This window comes from Gopherus evgoodei, unplaced genomic scaffold, assembly GCF_007399415.2.
Source record: "Gopherus evgoodei ecotype Sinaloan lineage unplaced genomic scaffold, rGopEvg1_v1.p scaffold_86_arrow_ctg1, whole genome shotgun sequence".
Lineage (NCBI taxonomy): Eukaryota > Metazoa > Chordata > Testudines > Testudinidae > Gopherus > Gopherus evgoodei.
The window spans coordinates 80,983-104,059 of record NW_022060107.1 but is presented as its reverse complement, the minus strand read 5'-3'; the positions used below and the strand labels follow the sequence as shown (position 1 = coordinate 104,059).

General features: G+C 69.7%; 1 protein-coding gene across 1 annotated transcript; it reads right to left on the bottom strand.

Moving 5' to 3' along the window:
• Window positions 1–358: 358 nt before the first annotated feature.
• On the bottom strand, window positions 359–22,949 carry ACAP1 (ArfGAP with coiled-coil, ankyrin repeat and PH domains 1). Its single transcript, XM_030548143.1, has 22 exons — window positions 22,707–22,949; window positions 20,051–20,108; window positions 19,020–19,139; window positions 18,338–18,391; window positions 17,503–17,561; window positions 16,221–16,404; window positions 14,018–14,062; window positions 13,363–13,458; window positions 11,791–11,865; window positions 9,536–9,648; window positions 9,233–9,284; window positions 8,915–9,015; window positions 8,592–8,703; window positions 7,210–7,415; window positions 5,629–5,698; window positions 5,300–5,394; window positions 4,898–5,064; window positions 4,155–4,339; window positions 3,961–4,070; window positions 1,840–1,950; window positions 1,659–1,708; window positions 359–1,102 (listed from the first exon to the last, which is right to left on the bottom strand). Exons 1-22 carry the CDS (start codon window positions 22,757–22,759, stop codon window positions 1,002–1,004), a joined length of 2,217 nt encoding a protein of 738 aa, XP_030404003.1. The 5' UTR covers window positions 22,760–22,949; the 3' UTR covers window positions 359–1,001.
• Between the last annotated feature and the right edge of the window lie 128 nt (window positions 22,950–23,077).

Below are 23,077 nucleotides of genomic sequence, written 5' to 3'. Positions count from 1 at the left end.
CACTGCCCTAGGGTCAACCCAGCGCTGCTCTCTAGGGGCAGAATGCTGTGGGGCGGCGACGCAGGGACAACACCGCCACCTGGTGGCGAGATGGAGAAACAGGCGACAAATCTGGCACTGCCGTGGCAACCGGATCCCTGTGTCAGTCGCCGCCCTGCCCCAGAGGTGGCCGCATCTCAGCGCCAGGCGAGGGGTCCCTGGGTAACCAGCCGCCCCGCCCCAGAGGTGGCTGCATCTCAGCACCAGGTGAGGGGTCCCTGTGTAACCAGCCGCCCCGCCCCAGAGGTGGCTGCATCTCAGTGCCGGGCGAGGGGTCCCTGGGTAACCGGCCGCCCTGACCCAGAGGTGGAAGCAAGAGTTGATATTCCAGCCTGGTCTGTTTATTGCAGGCCAGCTTTGTACAGATGCCCGGAGCTCCCGCTACTCCCCTGGTGGGGGGCTCCCCCTTCCCCTCCATTCAAAGACGCCCCCCCTCAGAAGACACCTCAACCGGAGGAGGGGGGCCACATGCATGTACATGGGGGGGTTAAACCAATGAAGAGGGAGGATGGTTCCATAGAAACAATAAATAGGAGGGTGGGGACATGGGATTAGCCCCTGCCCCATAAACGGGGGGTGGGGGACCTGGGGGCCAGAAGGGGGGCTAGGGAGAAGACCCTCCCCATAATGGAGGTGGATGGAGGGAGAAGCCCCTGCCTTACAATGAGAGAGTGACCTGGGGGCCTGTGATGGGGGGCAGAAGAGGAGATCGGCCCCTACCCCCTACCGCCCCCTAACGAAGAGTCACATCAAAGCAGCAGAAGAACGGGGGTGCAGGGGGGATTATGGTCATTAACAAAGCAGCCAGGGATAGGGGTGGGGGGGAGTCCCTGCTGCTTCGCCGCCCCTCCCAGCGAGGGAAGGGGGAGGATCCAGGAGTGGGGGAGGGGATTCCCCCCCCCCCACCTGCACACACATACATAAGGGGATGGTGGCTTGGCGGCGCCCCCCCCGGGTGGGGGCTAAAGGGTGGTGAGTTTCAGGTCTCGGCGGGTCAACTTCTCGGGGTTGTCGGACGCCATCAGGGAGAAGTCCCGGAAGATGTCGAGGTAGGTCTCATCGCCTGCGAGGGCACAGGGCGTAGGAGTGGGGCAAGGTGCCCCCCAGTCCCGCCCCCCAGCCCCCTGCCCCCCCCCAGCTCTGACGGTACCCCCCCAGTCCCGCTCTGCAGCCCCCTGCTAGCCCGGCCTTGCCCCCCCAGCTCTGCCAGTGCCCCTCACTCCCAACCCGCAGCCCCCTTGCACCTCAGCCCTGCCCTCCCAGCTCTGCTGGTGCCCCCCAGTCCTGCCCCACAGCCCCTGCTAGCCTGGCCCTGCCCCCACCAGCTCTGCCAGTGCCCCCCAGTCCCGCCCCACAGCCCCTGCTAGCCTGGCCCTGCCCCCCCCGCTCTGCCAGTGCCCCCCAGTCCCGCCCCACAGCCCCTGCTAGCCCAGCCCTGCCCTCCCAGCTCTGCCAGTGCCCCCCAGTCCTGTCCCACAGCCCCTGAGAGCCCAGCCCTGCCCCCCGCTCTGCCAGTGCCCCCAGTCCTGTCCACAGCCCTGCGCCCAGCCATGCCCCCGCTCTGCCCCGGGCCCCCAGTCCGCCAGCCCAGCCCTGGGCCCCAAAGACAAGACACCCACCTGACTGTCCCTGCGCGACCTCCGCCTCCCGCATCTTGGCCAGCCGCAGCCTGCAGGGGGCGGTGGGGTGAGAGGGGCAGAAAATGAGACACGTTCCCCACCCCCATCTCCCTGCTTCACCCCTCCCTCTCCATCAGCATCCCCCACCCCCCAACCCGGGGGGGGGCGGGGGGAGACTCACAGGGTGACGATATCAGCGTTGGCCGTGTCTATGGCGATGGAGAGCGGGTCCTTCCCCTCCATGTCGACCGCGTTCAGATTGGCCCCCCGCTTGAGGAAGAGGCAGGCCAGCCTATCAGAGGAGACCCGTGAGAGGCGGGTGGGCAGGTGGGGCAAGGTCTCCCATCCAGGCAGGGAACACGGCCCCGGCCCTGCTTAGCTTCGCCGCTGGCGCACCCCAGGGGTGGCGGGTGCCACCAGGGCGTCGGTGCTGGCGCCACCGCGCCATCTAATGGCCAGGTGCGGAACAGCAGCCCCCATGAATTATCCCTCCTGGCTGGGTGGGCCCCAGCCCCCCTGACCTCTCCGGCGGCCCCCACCCTCCCTGACCTCTCAGGCGGCCCCTAGCCCCCCTGACCCACTCGGTGGGCCCCACCCCCCCTGACCTCTCCGGCAGGCCCCCAGCCCCCCTGACCTCTCCGGCGGTCCCTAGCCCCCCTGACCCACTCGGTGGGCCCCAGCCCCCCTGACCTCTCCGGCGGCCCCCACCCTCCCTGACCTCTCCGGCGGTCCCTAGCCCCCCTGACCCACTCGGTGGGCCCCAGCCCCCCGACCTCTCCGGCGGCCCCCAGCCCCCCTGACCCACTCGGTGGGCCCCACCCCCCCTGACCTCTCCGGCGGCCCCCAGCCCCTCTGACCCACTCGGTGGGCCCCACCCCCCCTGACCTCTCCGGCAGGCCCCCAGCCCCCCTGACCTCTCGGGCGGCCCCCACCCCCCCCGACCTACTGGGTGGGCCCCAGCCCCCCTGACCTCTCCGGCGGCCCCCAGCCCCCCTGACCCACTCGGTGGGACCCACCCCCCCTGACCTCTCCGGCGGCCCCCAGCCCCTCTGACCCACTCGGTGGGCCCCACCCCCCCTGACCTCTCCGGCAGGCCCCCAGCCCCCCTGACCTCTCCGGCAGGCCCCCACCCCCCCGACCTACTGGGTGGGCCCCAGCCCCCCTGACCTCTCCGGCGGCCCCCAGCCCCCCTGACCTCTCGGGCGGCCCCCACCCCCCCGACCTACTGGGTGGGCCCCAGCCCCCCAGACCTCTCAGGCAGCCCCCACCCCCCCGACCTACTGGGTGGGCCCCAGCCCCCCTGACCTCTCGGGTGGACCCTAGCCCCCCTGACCTACTGGGTGGGCCCCAGCCCCCCTGACCTCTCGCGCAGCCCCCACCCCCCTGACCTCTCGGGCAGGACTCCAGCCCCCCTGACCTACTGGGTGGCCCCAAGCCCCCTTGACCTCTTGGGCGGCCCCCAGCCCCCTTGACCTATCGGGTGGGCCCTAGTCACCCCGACCTCTCGGGTGGGCCCTAGCCCCCCCGACCTACTGGGTGGGCCCTAGCCCCCCCGACGGCCCCCAGCCCCCCTGATCTCTCAGGCGGGCCCTAGTCACCCTGACCTACTGGGTGGGCCCCAGCCCCCCTGACCTCTCGGGCGGCCCCCAGCCCCCTTGACCTATCGGGTGGGCCCCAGACCCCCTGACCTCTCAGGCGGCCCCCACCCCCCCGACCCACTCGGTGGGGCCCACCCCCCTGACCTCTCCGGCAGGCCCCCAGCCCCCCTGACCTACTGGGTGGGCCCCATCCCCCCATATCTCTCAGGCGGCCCCCACCCTCCGACCTACTGGGTGGGCCCCAGCCCCCCTGATCTCTCGGGCGGGCCTTAGCCCCCCTGACCTCTCGGGCGGCCCCCAGCCCCCCGACCTACTTGGTGGGCCCCAGACCCCCTGACCTCTCGGGTGGGCCCTAGCCCCCCCGACCTACTTGGTGGGCCCCAGACCCCCTGACCTCTCGGGTGGGCCCTAGCCCCCCTGACCTACTTGGTGGGCCCCAGCCCCCCTGACCTCTCGGGCAGGCCCTAGTCACCCTGACCTACTGGGTGGCCCCAAGCCCCCCTGACCTCCCAGGCGGGCTCCAGCCCCCCTGACCTCTCGGGTGGGCCCTAACCCCCCTGACCTACTTGGTGGGCCCAAGCCCCCCGACCTCTCGGGCAGGCCCCAGCCCCCCGACCTCTCGGGCAGGCCCCAGCCCCCCTGACCTACTGGGTGGCCCCCAGCCCCCCTGACCTCTCGGGCAGGCCCCAGCCCCCCCTGCCTACCCGGTGTGGCCCAGGATGGTGGCGTGGTGCAGGGGCCCCCGCCCGGCGCTGTCCGCCTGGTTGACGTTGGCTCCGTTCTGCAGCAGGAACTCGCAGGCCAGCAGGGAGTTCTGGGGAGGGGGAGAGTCGGGGTGAGCCAGGGGCACAAGGGGTTAACGCCCCCCCCCCCAGCTAAGCCCCGTCCCCCCACCTACCACAGCCACGGCCCGCAGCAGGGGGGTCCGGCTCTCCTCGGCGGTGTTGACCCAGTTGACGTCAGCGCCGTGCGCCAGGGCGTCGGCCATGGTGGGCAGGTTCTGGTGGCCGGCGGCCCAGTAGAGCAGCGCCCCCGGGTGGAGGCTGCGCAGGTCTTCAGGGGGGGAGCCGGCCTCCCCCAGCTCTGGGGCGGGGAAAAGAGGGGGGGCACTGTCAGGGACAGGGGGCCACCCGGCCATGTCCACCAGGCTACACCCAGGCCTGAATCCGGCCACGCGTACCCCCCCACCCAGCCACACCACCTCCCACAGCCCCATGTCCCCCCCAACCCAGCCACACTGCCCCCCACAGCTACACGTCCCCCCTACCCAGCCACACCACCTCCCACAGCCCCACGTCCCCCCCAACCCAGCCACACTGCCCCCCACAGCCAGACGTCTCCCCTACCCAGCCACACCACCTCCCACAGCCCCACGTCCCCCCCAACCCAGCCACACTGCCCCCCACAGCTACACGTCCCCCCTACCCAGCCACACCACCTCCCACAGCCCCACGTCCCCCCCAACCCAGCCCCACTGCCCCCCACAGCTACACTGCCCCCCCAACCCAGCCGCACCACCCTCCCTGCTTCTGCAGGGGCCAATGAAGGGGACTGGGTTAGACGCACCCTGCCCCGAGCCCCACACTCCCCACACAGTATCTCCCCCTCCCCAGGATCCTAAACCCCCCCCCCATCAGGTACCTGCAGCCCGGCCAATGCTGCCTGGTTTGGGCTTGAGAGGGGGCCGGGGGGGCCGGTCCCGGTCAGAGGGGCCACGGCGGCCCCCTCGGCTCAGCCGTGCCTCCGGCAATTTGGTGATGAATTTCTTCTCGACGTATTTGGCCCGGATCCAGCTCTCCTTCTCTGCCCTGTGGGGGGAGCCCACAGAGGGGGTGAGAGGGGGCGGGGGGACACACACAGCCTTGTACGGGGGGGGGTTGTGGACGTGGGGGGGGGCTCTCACCATAAACAGCCTGGCTAGAGGAGGGGCCGGGGGGCTCGGGGGGCACTGGAGGGGGAAGGCAGGTGGAGCTGGGGCCAAGGGGGCCTCACTGGGGGAGGGTTCGAGGGGGCGCTGCGGGGAGGGCCGGGGGGGGGCCTCACCGGGAGCAGCCGGGTTGCGGTCTCTTGACGGTCATCTCGTCCACACGCGCCTCGTAAATGCGGTTCAGGGCTCCATTCCCCAGTTCGCACATCAGCTGGGGGGGGAGACACATGGGGGGGCCAGTCACAATCCAGATGTTGAACCCCTCCTCCCCCGCAGGCCCTGACCCCCCCACCCATCCACGGAGGGTCCCGGCCCAGCGACCGGACCTCACGACCCACCAACGTGCGGGGGGGGGTGAGTTCCTAGGCAAACAGCCCCCTCCCCTGCCCCCCCTGAAACCTACCCCCATGGCCCCCCTGGAGTGATTCCCTCCCCCCATCGTTACCTTGACGAGCTCCGGCTCCCAGGAGTCGAGCGTCAGGGAGCGAACCTTGGAGAAATGGACCCCCAGGCTCCTGTGACAGACAGCGGGTGGGGGTGTCAGCCAGGGGGGGCTCAGAGGGGATCCCCCCCAGCTGCGCCCCAATGCCCATGGGCACCGGAGCGCTCGATGGCCGGGCTGGGGGGCTACAGGGGGAGATCGGGGGGGGGTACTGGTGGATGCACGGGGAGAGGGGAAGGGGGCGATCAGGGGTAATGGGGAGATGGGGGTACAGTGAGGGGTCGGGGGTATGGAGCGCAACGGGGGGGGGGTTGGGCGTACCAGTGGATGCCGGAGCACTCGATGCCCAGCGTGATGCCCAGGCGGGGGGAGCGGGGTTAGATCGGGGTTCAGGAGGGTATCGGAGGGCATTGGGGGGCACCGAGGGGTACAGGGGGGCACTGGGGGGGTTTGGGGGTACCGGTGGATGCCGGAGCACTCGATGCCCAGCGTGATGCCCAGGCGGGGGGAGCGGGGTTAGATCGGGGTTCAGGAGGGTATTGGAGGGCATTGGGGGCACCGAGGGGTACAGGGGGGCACAGAGGGGGGGGTTGGGGGTACCGGTGGATGCCGGAGCACTCGATGCACAGCGTGATGCCCAGGCGGGGGGAGCGGGGTTAGATCGGGGTTCAGGAGGGTATCGGAGGGCATTGGGGGGCACCGAGGGGTACAGGGGGGCACTGGGGGGGTTTGGGGGTACCGGTGGATGCCGGAGCATTCGATGCACAGCGTGATGCCCAGGTGGAAGGAGCGGGGTTAGATCGGGGTTCAGGAGGGTATCGGAGGGCATTGGGGGGCACCGAGGGGTACAGGGGGACACCGGGGGGGTTTGGGGTACTGGTGGATGCCGGAGCACTCGATGCCCAGCGTGATGCCCAGGCGGGGGGAGCGGGGTTAGATCGGGGTTCAGGAGGGTATCGGAGGGCATTGGGGGGCACCGAGGGGTACAGGGGGGCACCGGGGGGGGTTGGGGGTACCGGTGGTTGCCGGAGCATTCGATGCCCAGCGTGATGCCCAGGCGGGAGGAGCGGGGTTAGATCGGGGTTCAGGAGGGTATCGGAGGGCATTGGGGGGCACCGAGGGGAACAGGGGAGCACCGGGGGGGTTTGGGGGTACCGGTGGATGCCGGAGCACTCGATGCCCAGCGTGATGCCCAGGCGGGGGCAGCGGGGTTAGATCGGGATTCAGGAGGATATCGGAGGGAATTGGGGGGGCACCGAGGGGTACAGGGGGGCACCGGGGGGGGTTGGGGGTACCGGTGGATGCCGGAGCACTCGATGCACAGCGTGATGCCCAGGCGGGGGGAGCGGGGTTAGATCAGGGTTCAGGAGGATATTGGAGGGCATTGAAGGGCACCGAGGGGTACAGGGGGGTTCAGGGGGTGACCTGGGGGGGTTTGGGGGTACCGGTGGATGCCGGAGCATTCGATGCCCAGCGTGATGCCCAGGCGGGGGGAGTGGGGTTAGATCGGGGTTCAGGAGGGTATCAGAGGGCATTGGGGGGCACCGAGGGGTACAGGGGGCACTGGGGGGGGCTTGGGGGTACCGGTGGATGCCGGAGCACTCGATGCACAGCGTGATGCCCAGGTTGATGCTGGCCCACTCGGGCGCGGGCTCCCGGCAGTCACAGCACTGCGCGTTCCCCTCCAGCCGCTGCACCTGGTCCAGCACCCGCCTGTCCCCGCCCGCCCGCGGGCCCCGGCCCGACGCCTCCAGGGTGCCGCCCACCAGCGAGGCCGGGCGCTCCGGGTGCTGGGGGGGGGTTGGGGGGGTTAGGGGGCTGCCTGGGGTCTCTGCTCCCCATCCGCAGGCCCCCCTTCCCCCATGGTGTCCCCCGCTCCCCGCCTGCAGCCCCCACTTCCCACACCCACAGCCCCCCTTCCCCCATAGTGCCCCCTGCTCCCCACCCATAGGCCCCCCCCTTCCCATACCCACAGCCCCCCGTTCCCCTGCGGTGTCCCCTGCTCTCTGCCCGCAGCCTCCCCTTCCCTCCTGGCAACCCCTTACCCTTACAGCCCCCATGTTCCCCACCCGCAGCCCCCCTACTCCTAGGCAGAGGGGATGAGGGGGTCCTGGGGTGTCCCAGGGGTCTGTACCTGGCCAAGGGGCTCGGCCCACCCCCGGCTGAAGGCCGAGGGGATGGGGAATTCCCGGGGGGGGTCCGTACCTGGCCGGGGGGCTTGTCCCACCCCCGGCTGAAGGGATGGGGGGGTCCTGGGGGGTCCATACCTGGCCAAGGGGCTCGGCCTGCCCCTGGCTGAAGGCCGAGGGGATGGGGGGCCCCGGGGGGGTCCGTACCTGGCCGGGGGGCTCGGACCGCCCCCGGCCGAAGGCCAAGAGGATGGGGAGGCCCCGGGGGGGTCCGTACCTGGCCGGGGGGCTCAGCCCGCCCCTGGCTGAAGGCCGAGGGGATGGGGGATACCCGGGGGGGTCCGTACCTGGCCGGGGGGCTCAGCCCGCCCCTGGCTGAAGGCCGAGGGGATGGGGGGGTCCTGGGGGGATCCGTACCTGGCCGGGGGGCTCGGCCAACCCCTGGCTGAAGGCTGAGGGGATGGGGGATTCGCGGGGAGGGTCCGTACCTGGCTGGGGGGCTCGGCCCACCCCCGGCTGAAGGCCGAGAGGATGGGGAGGCCCCAGGGGGGTCTGTACCTGGCCGGGGGGCTCGGCCCGCCCCCGGCTGAAGGCCGAGGGGATGGGCGGGCCCCGGGGGGTCCGTACCTGGCTGGGGGGCTCGGCCCGCCCCCGGCTGAAGGCCGAGAGGATGGGGAGTCCCCAGGGGGGTCTGTACCTGGCCGGGGGGCTCAGGCCGCCCCTGGCTGAAGGCCGAGGGGATGGGGGATTCCCGGCGGGGTCCGTACCTGGCCGGGGGGCTCGGCCCGCCCCTCGCTGAAGGCCGAGGGGATGGGGGATTCCCGGGGGGGTCCGTACCTGGCTGGGGGGCTCGGCCCGCCCCTCGCTGAAGGCCGAGGCGATGCTGTTCTGCACGGCGGTCAGCCAAGCCTGCTGGTGTCTCTCCGAGTCGGCCTGCAGCAGGCAGCTCCTGCGGGGGGGGGGGGACATGGGGCATTGGGGGGGCTCTGTGGGGCCCCCTCCCCTCAGCCAGAGGGGGGGCAGGAGTCCCAGCTTGAGCAGGGGGAGAGGAAGCGGGTGACGGGGGGGCTGGGGAGGGGCAGTGTGGGGGGCAGGGGCTTGGCACCGACAAGGGGGGGCAGCTGGGAGGCTTGGGGGGGCCGTGGGGGGGCAGGACTTACTTGGAGGGGGAGACGACTTCGAAGCAGAAGCGCCGCTCGTGGTCGGGGCAGGGTTTGACGGTGCAGAGCCGCAGATCTTCCACCACCACCGTCAGCGCGTCCTGGGGGGGGGGGGCAGAGAGATGGCACCCCATAGCCCCCCCAAACCCTGCCTCTGGGGGAGCAGAGAGGAAAGCCCCCCTCAACACCCCCAGGCAGGCTGAGACCAGCCCCCTCCCTGCTACAGAGAGACAGCACCACAAACTCACCCCTGGCCGGGCCCCATCCCCCCCACTTCTTGAGCCCCCCCCAATTCCCCCCCAAAATGCCCCCACTCACCTTGGCCCGTTTCTGATACACCAGCTGATTGCTCTGGATGGAGAACCAGCGCCTGGCGGAGAGCGGGGGGGCTGTCAGTGGGGGGAGAGGGGTTAGAAGCACACAGCCCCCCACCTGGGGGGGAGTGCCATAAGGGGGCGGGGAGGGTGGGAGGGGAAGGAGGTGGGTTGGGGGAGGGACGTGTGGGTCTCCGGGACCCCGGACGATGCGGATGCGCATGGGGGGCAGGGTAGTCGGGAGGGGGGTGGGAGGAATTGGGGGGGCATGGGGGGAATTGGAGGGGCAAAGGGGGGGCTCTCTGACCTGCTCCACGTCTTGAAGGCGTTGCTGGCTCGTTTGTAGAGGTACCCCTCCATCACCACCCCGTCCGGCGCCTCCCCGCGCCCCTCCAGCACCGCCTCGTCCTGGGACAGGTCCTGGGGGGGCAGGGCTGTCACTGGGGGGCTGGGGCCAGGGCCGCCCCCCTCCACAGCCCTGCCCTCGCCCCAGGGCTCTGCCCCCACCCCACCGAGCCCCGCCCCCTCCTAGCCGCAGCCCCGCCTCCACCCCACCGAGCCCCACCCCCACTCTCCTAGCCGCAGCCCCGCCTCCACCCCACCGAGCCCTGCCCCCTCCTAGCCGCAGCCCCGCCTCCACCCCACAGAGCCCCGCCCCCACTCTCCTAGCCACAGCCCCCCCACCCCACCGAGCCCCGCCCCCACTCTCCTAGCTACAGCCCCGCCCCCTCCTAGCCGCAGCCCCGCCTCCACACCACCGAGCCCCGCCCCCTCTCCTAGCCGCAGCCCCGCCTTCACCCCACTGAGACCCACCTCCACCCCACCGAGCCCGCCACAGCCCCGCCTCCACCTCACCAGCCCCACTTCCACCTCCGTCCCAGGGTCCCGCCTTCCCAGGGCCCCAGGCCCCAGCCCCTCCCCGAAGCAGAACCGCCCATACCCCTAAGGCTCCGCCCCACCAGCCACAGCCCCGCCTCCACCTCACCGAGCCCCGCCCCACCGCACCAGCCACAGCCCCGCCTCCACCCCACCGAGCCCCGCCCCCACTCTCCTAGCCACAGCCCCGCCTTCACCCCACTGAGATCCACCTCCACCCCACCGAGCCCGCCACAGCCCCACCTCCACCTCACCAGCCCCACTTCCACCTCCGTCCCAGGGTCCCGCCTTCCCAGGGCCCCAGCCCCCAGCCCCTCCCCGAAGCAGAACCGCCCATACCCCTAAGGCTCCGCCCCACCAGCCACAGCCCCGCCTCCACCTCACCGAGCCCCGCCCCACCGCACCAGCCACAGCCCCGCCTCCACCCCACCAAGCCCTGCCCCCACTGCGCCAGCCACAGCCCCGCCTCCACCTCACCAAGCCCCGCCCCCACTGCGCCAGCCACAGCCCCGCCTCCACTCCACCAAGCCCCGCCCCCACTGCACCAGCCACAGCCCCGCCTCCACCCCACCAAGCCCCGCCCCCACTGCACCAGCCACAGCCCCGCCTCCACCCCACCAAGCCCCGCCCCACCGCACCAGCCACAGCCCCGCCTCCACCTCACCAAGCACCGCCCCCACTGCGCCAGCCACAGCCCCGCCTCCACCTCACCAAGCCCTGCCCCCACTGCGCCAGCCACAGCCCCGCCTCCACCTCACCAAGCCCCGCCCCCACTGCGCCAGCCACAGCCCCGCCTCCACCTTACCAAGCCCTGCCCCCACTGCGCCAGCCACAGCCCCGCCTCCACCTCACCAAGCCCCGCCCCCACTGCACCAGCCACAGCCCCGCCTCCACCCCACCAAGCCCCGCCCCACCGCACCAGCCACAGCCCCGCCTCCACCTCACCAAGCCCCGCCCCCACTGCGCCAGCCACAGCCCCGCCTCCACCTCACCAAGCCCCGCCCCCACTGCACCAGCCACAGCCCCGCCTCCACCTCACCAAGCCCTGCCCCCACTGCGCCAGCCACAGCCCCGCCTCCACCTCACCAAGCCCCGCCCCCACTGCACCAGCCACAGCCCCGCCTCCACCTCACCAAGCCCCGCCCCCACTCTCCCAGCTGCAGCCCTGCCTCCACATCCACCCCTATGGTCCCGCCTCCCCAGGGCCCCGCGCCCCAGCCCAGCCCCCCAAAGCAGAGCCGCCCATAACCCTAAGGCCCTGCCCCACTAGCACCAGCCAGGTTCCCCCACCCCAGCTGCTGCAGCCCCGCCCCCACCCCACCAAGCCTTGCCCCCACCCCACCACCCCCACCCGCTGCAGCCCCGCCTCCACCTGGGTCTTGCTCCCCTACACCAGCACTGCCCCCACACACCCCAGACTTCACCTCACCAGCCGCTGCCCCCTCTGCCCCATAGCCAGCCATGCTCCCGCTAACAAACCCCCAGGGCTTACCCCCCCAGACCCAGCCCCCGCCCCAGTATATTCCCCCAGCCACATGCTCACTGGCCCAGGGCCCACCCCTCCATATGGTAGCCACACCCCCTGCCCACAGGCTCCTCCCACTGCACCCCATAGCTGTATCTCCCCAGAAGGCCCCACCCACCAGAGGCCCCCTCCCCCGACACTTGCCCCCAGCCCCCCCGCACCTTCTGTTTGATCATGGCGTGTCTCTGCTCCATGTCCCGCTTCTCCCGCGCCGACTCCAGGACCAGCTGATGCAGCTGCAGAGGGCAAAGGATGGTGGGTGAACTCCCCAGACACCCCCTGCCCCGGCCATGCATGGGGCTGGGAGCCCGGACGCCTGGGTTCTCCCCCTGGCTCTGAGAGGGGAGTGGGGGCTGGTGGTTAGAGAGGGGCGGCTGAGAGCCAGGACTCCTGGGTTCTCTCCCCGGCTCTGGGAGGGGAGTGGGGGCTGGTGGTTAGAGCAGGGGGGGCAGGAGCAGGACTCCTGGGTTCTCTCCCCGGCTCTGGGAGGGGAGTGGGGGCTGGTGGTTAGAGCAGGGGGGGCAGGAGCAGGACTCCTGAGTTGTCTCCCCACAGCTTCTGCGCCTGGCATTTGAGCCCTGTTGATTTTTCCACAGCTCCCCGCCCCCCACACACCCCTGAACATCTGGGCTGGGAAGGGACCAAGCCTACATCCCCCCCGCCACCGCCCCAGGAGGAACCCCCCCAAGTCGGGGGGGGGGTCAGAGGTCACCGGGCAGGAAACCTGAAGTGAAAACAGGAAGCGGCCAAGCGAGTGTCAAACTTGGCAGCTGCTGTAGTTGGCTATGGGGGGGGGGGCACGCATGAAATCGCCCAGGTGAACCCCTCCCCCCCACAGCTGCTAATCCAGAGGTGTCTGATCCCCCATTACATGCTCACCATGCAGCCTATGACCTCCCACCAATAGCTCACCCCCCCACACTGTATCCCCCCCCCACTAACCCACCAGCCCCCACTCCCCTCCCAGAGCCTGGGAGAGAACCCAGGAGTCCTGGCTCCTAGCCCTCCCCCCAAACCACCAGCCCCCACTCCCCTCCCAGAGCTGGGGAGAGAACCCAGGAGTCCTGGCTCCCAGCCCCCCCCTGCTCTGACCCACCAGCCTCCACTCCCCTCCCAGAGCTGGGGAGAGAACCCAGGAGTCCTGGCTCCCAGCCCCCCCTGCTCTGACCCACCAGCCTCCACTCCCCTCCCAGAGCTGGGGAGAGAACCCAGGAGTCCTGGCTCCCAGCCCCCCCCTGCTCTGACCCACCAGCCTCCACTCCCCTCCCAGAGCTGGGGAGAGAACCCAGGAGTCCTGGCTCCCAGCCTTCCCTGCTCTAACCCCCAGCCCCCACTCCCCTTCCAGAGCCAGGGAGAGAACCCAGGTGTCCTGGCTCACAGTCCCCCTGCTCTAACCCACCAGCCCCCACTCCCCTCCCAGAGCTGGGAAAGAACCCAGGAGTCCTGCACCCACCTGGCCGAGGTGGGTTCGAAGGCCGCGGGTGCAGGCTCCCCGGGGCGGGGGCCTGTTCCCCAGGCAGAGGAGCCCCCGGGCCCCACGCCGCCGGCCGGGATGTGAGCACCCGGCCGGGATGTGAGCACCGGCATCCTGTCTGCTGCATGGCCCCCGGTGGGAAGTCACCGCCCCCTCCCATAGCCCCGCCCTCCTCGGTCCCCTCCGGACCTGTCCGCTGCCCCCCCGTATGTCTCTGCCCCCCCCCACACCCTGGTTCCCCCCCCACAAGTTCCCCCACCTGGGCGCCCAGCTCCCGGCGGTATTTCTCCAGCTGCTCTGCCAGCCGGTGCCCCTGCTCCAGGCAGCAGGCCTGGGCGTCCATCAGCGCCAGCATCTAGGGGGCAGATGGGGGGGTCACAGCCTGGCTATGCACTGCCCCCCAATCCCACAGACCCCCTCCCTGCTCCCCCAAACCTCCCTTCCTGCCCTTCCGCACTGCCCCCACTCTGTACCCCCCTCCCCACAGCCCCCCGCACTGCCCCCCGAAGCCCCACATTCCACAGCCCCCCCACACTGCCCCATCCCCCATCCTACAGCCCCATTCACACTGCCCCCATCCTGAACCCCCAACCCCACAGCCCCCCATCCTGCCCCCACACACTGCCCGCACCCATGCATCCCGCCCCCAATGGGCCCCCCACATGCTCCCCTCTGTACCCCGCCCCCCACCAGCTTCTTTATCCCTCCATCCCCCTGATGGCCCCCCCAATGCCTTTCAGAGCCCCCCACACTCTGCCCAGCTCCCCAGATACAGACCCCCCCCGGACTCCCTCATACTCCCTGCTCCCCAGAGATCTCCTCCCCCACAGACCCCAATCCCTCCATTTTCCCTCACAGCCCCCTCATTCCCACAACCCCCACCCCCTGCCCCCCCACACCATCACCCAACTCACAAATTGGAGGATCTCAAATTTCTTCTTGGACTGGATCACGTTGATCTGGGGGGCGGGGGGGCAACTCAGTGGTCAATTCTGGAGAGAACGGGGGGGCTGAGCCCCCCTAAGCTCTCCACTCCCAGCCCTGCCCCAAAGGGGCTCCAGCCCCCTCCCCCTCTGCCCCTCCAGTCCTAGGAAGCCCCCGAGCCTCCCAGAGACACCCCCAGTTCCAGAGACCCCAACCCATCCCCTGCTCCCCCAGTTCCAGCCCCATCCCAGGACACTCTGCCCCCCAGATATCCCCACCCTGGATTGCTCTCACTTCCCCCCAGATCCCCCAGGGCCCTCCCACCTCGGCCCTTCTGCCTCCTCTGCTCCCCAGATCCCCCCCACCCCAGGCCCCTCCCTTTTTCCTGCCCCCCAGATCCCCCCACCCACCCCGGGCCCCTCTCCCTTCCCAGCCTCCCACAACCCCACCCGTCCCAGACAAGGGTTGCCAACTTTCTATGCACACAAAAGCCAACACCCTGCCCCGCCCCTCCTCTGAGACCCCGCCCATGCCCCGCCCCTTCTCCAAGGCCCCGCCCCCACTCACTCCATTTCCCCCGCCCCCTCGTGCCACCCTCCCTCACTCGCTCATTTTCACTGGGCAGGGGCAGGGGATTGGGGTGCAGGAGGGGGCTCCGGGCTAGGGCAGGGGGCTCTGGGCTGCAGCAGGGGCAGGGGATTGGGGTGCGGGAGGGGGCTCCGGGCTGGGGCAGGGGCAGGGAATTGGGGTGCAGGAGGGGGCTCTGGGCTGGGGCAGGGGATTGGGGTGCAGGAGGGGGCTGGTGCAGGGGATTGGGGTGCAGGAGGGGGCTCCGGGCTGGGGCAGGGGATTGGGGTGCAGGAGGGCGCTCCGGGCTGGGGCAGGGGCAGGGAATTGGGGTGCAGGAGGGGGCTCTGGGATGGGGCAGGGGATTGGGGTGCAGGAGGGGGCTGGGGCAGGGGATTGGGGAGCAGGAGGGGGCTCCAGGTTGGGGCAGGGGATTGGGGTGCAGGAGGGGCTGAGGGCTCTGGTTGCAGATGCAGGTTCTGGTGTGGGGCTGGGGATGAGGGGTTTGGGGTGCAGGAGAGGGCTCCGAGCTGCAGCAGGGGGCTCTGGGCTGCGGCAGGGGCAGGGGATTGGGGTGCAGGAGGGGGCTCCGGGTTGGGGCAGGGGATTGGGGTGCAGGAGCTGAGGGCTCTGGTTGCAGATGCAGGTTCTGGTGTGGGGCTGGGGATGAGGGGATTGGGGTGCAGGAGGGGGCTCTGGGCTGCGGCAGGGGCAGGGGATTGGGGTGCAGGAGGGGGTTCCGGGCTGGGGATTGGGGTGCAGGAGGAGCTGAGGGCTCTGATTGCAGATGCAGGTTCTGGTGTGGGGCTGGGGATGAGGGGATTGGGGTGCAGGAGGGGGCTCTGGGCTGCAGCAGGGGGCTCTGGGCTGCGGCAGGGGCAGGGGATTGGGGTGCAGGAGGGGGTTCCAGGCTGGGGATTGGGGTGCAGGAGGGGGCTCCGGGCTGGCGCAGGGGATTGGGGTGCAGGAGGGGGCTCCGGGTTGGGGATTGGGGTGCAGGAGCTGAGGGCTCTGATTGCAGATGCAGGTTCTGGTGTGGGGCTGGGGATGAGGGGTTTGGGGTGCAGGAGGGGGCTCTGGGCTGCAGCAGGGGGCTCTGGGCTGCGGCAGCGGCAGGGGATTGGGGTGCAGGAGGGGGTTCCGGGCTGGGGATTGGGGTGCAGGAGGAGCTGAGGGCTCTGATTGCAGATGCAGGTTCTGATGTGGGGCTGGGGATGAGGGGTTTGGGGTGCAGGAGGGTGTCAGGGGTGCAGGCTCCGGGTGACGCTTACCTCAAGTGGCTCCTGGAAGCAGGCAGCACATCCCCTCTCCAGCTCCTACGCGGAGGGGCAGCCCGGCGGCTCTGCGCGCTGCCCCCTCCGCAGGCTCTGCCCCCGCAGCTCCCATTGGCTGCGGTTCCCGGCCAATGGGAGCTCCGGGGGTGGTGCTTGGGGCGGGGCCAGCGCGAGGAGCCTCCTGGCTGCCCCTATGCATAGGAGCCGGAGCAGGGATGTGCTGGGTTCTTCCGAGGAGCCTGCCGGGCCGCCAACCGGATACCCAATGGCCCTGTCGGCGGTGCTGACCGGAGCCGCCAGGGTCCCTTTCCGACACACCCCATCCCAGACACACACGTGCCCCGGTGCCCACCTGCAGGACGTAGTCGAGGGCGCGGGCGCGGGCGCTGGTGCGGGCGGCCTGCAGGGCCAGGGCAGCCTCCTCCGCGTCGTGCTGCTTCCGGCGTGGCACCTCGGCGTTGTGGTGCAAGGCGCTGGCCAGCCCCTCGCTGCCCCGCTCGAACTCCTTCCGCGCCTCCCTGAACCGCTTCACGTCCCTGGGACAGCGGGGGGTCAGGGGAGACCCTGAAACTGGTCCCCCCAAACCCAGCCCCCCCAAACCCAGTCAAACTCCTTCCACGCCTCCTTCAACCACTTCACGTCCCTGGGACAGCGGGGGGTCAGGGGGGACCCTGAAACTGGTCCCCCCAAACCCAGCCCCCCCAAACCTGGCCCCTTGCTGCCCCGCTCGAACTCCTTCCGCGCCTCCCTGAACCGCTTCACGTCCCTGGGACAGCGGGGGGTCAGGGGGGACCCTGAAACTGGTCCCCTCAAACCCAGCCCCCCCAAACCTGGCCCCTTGCTGCCCCGCTCGAACTCCTTCCGCGCCTCCTTGAACCGCTTCACATCCCTGGGACAGCGGGGGGTCAGGGGGGACCCTGAAACTGGTCCCCCCAAACCCAGCCCCCCCAAACCCGGCCCCTCGCTGTCCTGCTCAAACTCCTTCCGCGCCTCCCTGAACCGCTTCACGTCCCTGGGACAGCGGGGGGTCAGGGGAGACCCTGAAACTGGTCCCCCCAAACCCAGCCCCCCCAAACCTGGCCCCTCGCTGCCCCGCTCGAACTCCTTCCGCGCCTCCCTGAACCGCTTCACATCCCTGGGACAGCAGGGGGTCGGGGGGGACCCCAAAACCACCCCCCAACCCAGTACCCCCAATCCCGGCCCCTCGCTGCCCTGCTCAAACTCCTTCCATGCCTCCTTGAACTGCTTCATGTCCCTGGGACAGCGGGGGGCCAGGGGGGGCACCGAAACTGCCCCCCAAACCTGGTCCCCCCAAACCCAGGCCCTCGCTGCCCCCCAACCCAGAATCGGCACCCCTCCCACCCCATCCAGAACCCAGCCTGCCTCCCCCTCCCAACCAGCCCCCAACTCCAAATCCAGCCGCCTCCCCCCGACTCTAGGCGCCTCATCCTAAATCCACCCAGCCCCCCCAATCATCAGGGCACCCCCACAACGCTCCCCTTCATCTGTTTCCAACCTCTCACCCCCACCCACAGCCCTAACCATCTACCCTGCACCTCCCCAAAACTGCCCCTCACAGATACCCCGGGAAGCCTCCCCATCCTCCTGCCCCCCCTAGTCCCCCCCAAACTCACTCTTTCACCAGGGTATGGATGTGTTGCCGGGACGACTGCTGGGTGCTGTCCAGAAGCTCCTGCAACGAGCCGGGAAAGGGGTGGGGGTGTCAGAGATTGGGGGTGTCACAGCTTCGTGGGCTCAGCGGTGAAAGATTGGGGAGACTGGGGAGAGAGGAAGGAGGGGGATCAGAGATTGGGGGAACAGCTGAGAGAGGGAGAAGGGGTCAGAGATTGGGGGGCCCAGGGAGAGAGGAGGCAGGGGTCAGAGATTGGGGGGAACCCCCAGGGGAAAGTAGAGGGAGTCAGAGATTGGGGGAACCCCCAGAGAGGAAGGAGGGGATCAGAGATTGGGGGGTCCCAGGGAGAGAGGAGGGAGGGGGTGAGAGATTGGGGGAACACCCAGAGAGAGGAAGGAGGAGATCAGAGATGAGGGGGCCAGGGGAGAGGGGAGGGAGGGGGGTCAGATTGGGGGAACTTCCAGAGATATGGAGAGGGGGTCAGAGATTGGGGGGCCCAGGGAAAAAGGAGGGAGGGGCTCAGAGATTGGGGCGAACCCCCGGGGGGAGGGAGAAGAAGTCTGAGATAGTTGGGGGTCCCTAGGAGAGATCAAGCCGGATGACACTATTTGGGGTTCACCCCCAAATCAGGAAAGGTGCCAGGGGGACATTGGGGAATGGGGTCCCAAGGAGGCAGGGGCTGGACCAGGGCAGGTGGGAGGGGAGAGAGGGCCCCCCAGGGGAAGGGGGCAGAGAAGCCTAGAGCAGGACGGAGATGGGGACCCAGCTGGAGGGGGGAGGAGTCAGAGGTGTTGGGGGACAGGGTCTTGGGGGTGAATAGGGGGAGCATCTCTCACCACTTGGTTGTCAATCATTTGGTTGAGGCTGTCAGAGAATTTTTCCAGGCACTCCTGGGGGGGCAGAAAGAGGGTTAGAAGGTGAGTGAAGGGCCTACAGGGCCCCCTCCCCGAGCTGCTGGGTGTCAATGCCCCTGTACCGTTACCCACCCAAGGTGATTCCCCAGCCCTGAGGCCAAGCCCCTCCTCTTTGCACCCTTAAGAGAGAGAGTGTCATGTGGCAGGGAGTTCCCCAGGCCAAGGAGAACCCGCACTACAGCACCCCCTAGTGCTGCACTGGGGTATGGGGGCCAGCACTGCCTGCTGGGGGGTGGGGGGGCCAGCGCTCCCAGCTGAGCCCCCCTCCCCGTGTCCCTAGGGGAGCTGCATGGGGGCGAGGGGCAGGACTGGAGCACCCCCCCACCCCAGCTGGCTCAGGGCCCCATGGGGGACAGGAGCTAGTGCCACAAGCAGAGCCCCCCAGATCAGTCCCCTGCCCCAGACCCCCCTGAATCGGCCCCACTGGCCCCCCCAGCCCAGCCCCACGCCCCTCCCAGCCCAAGATCCCCCTGAATCAGCCCCATGGGCCCCTCCAGCTCCAGGTCCCCCTGAATCATCCCCGCAGGCTCCCCCAGCCCCAGATCCCCCTGAATCGGCCTCCTGGATCCCCCAGCCCAGCCGGGGTGGGGGTGGGGAGACTCACGCTCATCATGGCGTCCCCCTGGGCGTGCTGGGAGAGGTCGCGCACCCCCCCGACGAAGGCCTTGCTGGCGGCACAGTACTGACGCCCCGAATCCAGCATGGCCCCACAGAGCTTCAGCAGCTGTCGGGGAGACGGGGGGGTCAGCCACACGCATCCTGGGCCCCCCTTGTGCCTCTCCCCCCAACCAGTGCCCCCCCAGAACCATCCCCTTGTCCCCCTCCAGCCCCCCAGAACTAACCCCGCTGCCCTCCATCCAGCTCCCAAGAACCAGCCCCCCGCCCTCCATCCAGCCCCCCAGAACTAACCCCATTGTCCTTCATCCAGCCCCCCCACTATCAGCCCCCCAGAACCAGCCCCACCCTGCCTTCCCTCCAGCCCCCCAAACCCAGCCCCCTGCCCTCCATCCAGCTCCCCCAGAACTAACCCCACTACCACTCTCCATCCAGCCATCCCAAACTAACCCCATTGCCCTCCATCCAGTCCCCCCAAACTAACCCCACTGCCCCCTTTCCAGCCCCTCACCCACCATCCAGCCCCCTAGAACCAGCCCCCTGCCCTCATCCAGCCCCCAGAACTAACCCCACTGCCCTCCATCCTGCCCCCCAGAACCAGCCCCCCACCTTCCATCCAGCCCCCCACCCATTATCCAGCCTCCAGAGCCAGCCCCCTGCCCTTCATCCAGCCCCCCAGAACTAACCCCACTGTCTTCCATCCAGCCCCCCAAAGCCAGCCCCCTGCCCTCCCTCCATCCCCACAGAACTAGCCCCCTGCCCTCCATCCAGCCCCCTGAACTAACCCCACTGCCCTCCATCCTGCCCCCCAGAACCAGCTCCCTGCCCTCCATCCAGCCCCCAGAACTAACCCCACTGCTCTCCTCCATCCCCACAGAACCAGCCCCCTGCCCTCCATCCAGCCCCCCCAAACTAACCCCCCTGCCCCCCAGAACCTGCCTCCTACCCCCCCTCCAGCCTCCCAGGGCAGCTCTGTGGACACCAGGACACCTGGGTCCCATCCCCACCCCCCCACCTCACCTTCTCCAGCCGAGTCTCCAGCTCAAAGACATCACATTCCACCCCCTCGACGGCAGCCCTGGGGGGGGCAGGACGGGGTTAAAGGAGGATTTGGGGGTCACTAACAGCCGCCCCCGACCTCCCACAGCACAGGGAGGTGGGGGCACTTTGTTACCATAGGGTGACCCCGGGAATCACTGGAGCAGGTGCCCTTTGGCAGCAGAGGATGGGGGCAGCTGGTAGGGCCGGGGACTAGGCAGGGATTGGGTTCCCCAGGGGTGGGGGGCTGGGGAAGGGATCAGGGTCCAAGGGGGCAGGGAGATGGGGGTGTGCTGTGGGGGTCAACTGCTGGGGGGCCATTTGGGGGCCACGGGGAGGGGGGACATCAGGACTCACTAGGAGACGGGGGATGGGAGGGGGTGGCAGGGCCCAATGGGGTGGGGGGGTTCCTGGGCGTGTCAGGGATCAATGGGGTAGGGGACAGGGTTCCTGGGGGGTCAACGGGGGCTGAGGAAAGAGAGGTATTTTCCCGGGGGGGGGCGTAAATTGGCAGCACCCATCCCCACCCCCACCCCAGGAGCCGCCTTTTGCTCTCCCTTGCGGTCGCTTCTTTCCGGCCTGGCCCTGCTACCTTCACCAGCCCCACAACCACTTCCTGTCACCCCCCCCCGTCGCCTGGCAACCCCCCCACACCAGTTACGGGGGGGGGGGAGGGCGAGGACCATTTTGGAAATGGAAAAAATAAACCCTGCAAAACCACCCCTGACGCGAGCAGAGAGGATCATGGGAGACACGTTCTCTGGGGCGGGGAATGGGGCAGGGGCCTGTCCCGTCTAGGGGGCACCGGCTCCCACCCGGCCCCAGGGCGGGGACTGGCTGGCTCAGGGGGCAGGGAATGGGGCAGGGGCCTGTCCCCTCTGGGGGGCATCGGCTCCTACCCGGCGCCAGGGTGGGGACTGGCCAATATGGCTCCCAGCCATCCCAGCAGGCACTGGGGGTCTCATGCCCTCTTTCTGCCCCCCAAAAAGGAGGGTGAGGGAGGGAAGTGGCAGCAGATTTGGGTGGGGAGGTGGGGAAAGTGGCCGGCCCCATCTCCGAGCTAGTATCGGGGGCACGGTGGGGGGGGGGTGGCTGGGAGAGAGAGAGACTCTCGAGGGGGACATGGTGTGTTTGTTTGCGGGTGTATGGGACAGATTCAATACACACATGCACACAGAAGGGGGACGTGTGTGTGTGTGTGTGTGTGTGTGTATGTGTTAGAGCGAGGGATGCCCCCCGAGGGACACAGATCTCGGGAGGGGGTAGCTACGCCCCCATCCCCAAAGCGGCACCGGGGCGTGGAGACGCAGCCAGGCAGGCCGAGCCATGCTCGGCCCCTGGCTACAAACCTCTCCCAGCCCCCTGGGCCTGCTGGGGCCCTGATCCCCACTGCGGGGGGGCTGTGTGTCCATCCCTCCATCCCCTGCCCCAGAGCCCTGATCCCCTCGGGGGGGCCGTGTGTATCCGTCCCTCCTTGCCCTGCCCCACAGCCCTGAATCCCTTGGGGGGCCGTGTGTGTCCGTCCCTCCGTCCCCTGCCCCAGAGCCCTGATCCCCGCATGGGGCCGTGTGTGTCCGTCCCTCCATCCCCTGCCCCAGAGCCCTGATCCCCTTGGGGGGCCGTGTGTGTCCGTCCCTCCGTCCCCTGCCCCAGAGCCCTGATTCCCCTCAGGGGGTGGGGGGCGGTGTGTATCTGTCCCTCTGTCCCCTGCCCCAGAGCTCTGATTCCCTCGGGGGGGAGAGGCGTGTGTGTCCGTCCCTCCCTCCCCTGTCCCCAGGGTCCCGGATCCCTGATTCCCGTGGGGGAGCCGTGTCTTCCCCGCCCCCAATTGCTCATCCTCCCTGGCCACAGCTCTGGTTTCCGGCCCTTCAGGTTGCGCAGCACCTTGCGCACCGGCCGCTTCCTGCCTTCCTTGCTTCAGGGTGCGCGTGTGTGTGTGTGTGTGTGTGGTGTGTGTGTGCGGGGGGAACCTCACGCCACGTGGGCTCACTGGCGTCTGGAAGACACACGCAGGAAATGTGTTATGAGCGGGCGTGGGGTGCTGGCTGTAAGGGGGAGCACACGGGGGGGCAGGGAAGAGCAGAAGGATGGATAATGTGTGCCGGGGGGGACACCTAGAGAGGGGGCGGGGGGTGAGGTGGAGTGGAGAACTACAGGGGGGTGTCACAGGGGGGAAGTGAGGGGGTCACCTCACAGCCCCCCAGTACCCCTCCCTAAGACAGATCACCCCCCGGTTTCACCCCGAGGGAGATGGCTCCCAGCCCCCCCAGGCTCTGCCCCCCCGAGATTAAATTGGGAGGGGCTGTTTGGCCGAGGGGTTCCCCAACAGCTCAACCTGCCCCCCACAATAAACCAGCTTGGGAACAGCCTGTTCCCACCCAGACAAAAAATTTAACCAGCGTTTACAGAGGGCCAGGTCCCAGGGGACCCTGCTCCAGCCCCCGCTACAGAGCCGGGGAGCCACCAGCCCCCCACCCCTGTCCTCCCTTCCCGGCTCGGCCCGGCTTGGCACGGGCGCCCCAGGCGCACGGAGAGATGCGTAAAAGCGCACAAGCTGCCCCGGGGAAGCGGAGGGTTTGAGACCAGTGCGGGGGGAACCGGCCCCGAACCGGACTCCCCGGCCGAGCGTCAGACCCACCTGAACCGGGGAGAGTCCTTCAGACACTCCTCGAAGTCCAGTTTCACCGTCATCCTGGACGGACGGAGGGAGAGAACCAGCCACTGAGGTCGGGGCTCCCCGGCGCGGAGAAGGCTCCGAAACCACCCGAGCGCCTCGGGCAGAGAGACGAGAGCGGCCGTGCAAGGAGGCACCGACACCTGCACGGGGTGGGGGGGAGAGGAGAGAGCGCACGGGGAGGGGACCAGGGCGCACGGGGAGGTGCGGAGCCCAGCCCCGCCTCGGGGAGGGGACCAGGGCGCACGGGGAGGTGCAGAGCCCCGCCCCGCCTCGGGGAGGGGGCACGGGGAGGCGCGGAGCCCAGCCCCGCCTCGGGGAGGGGACCCGGGGCG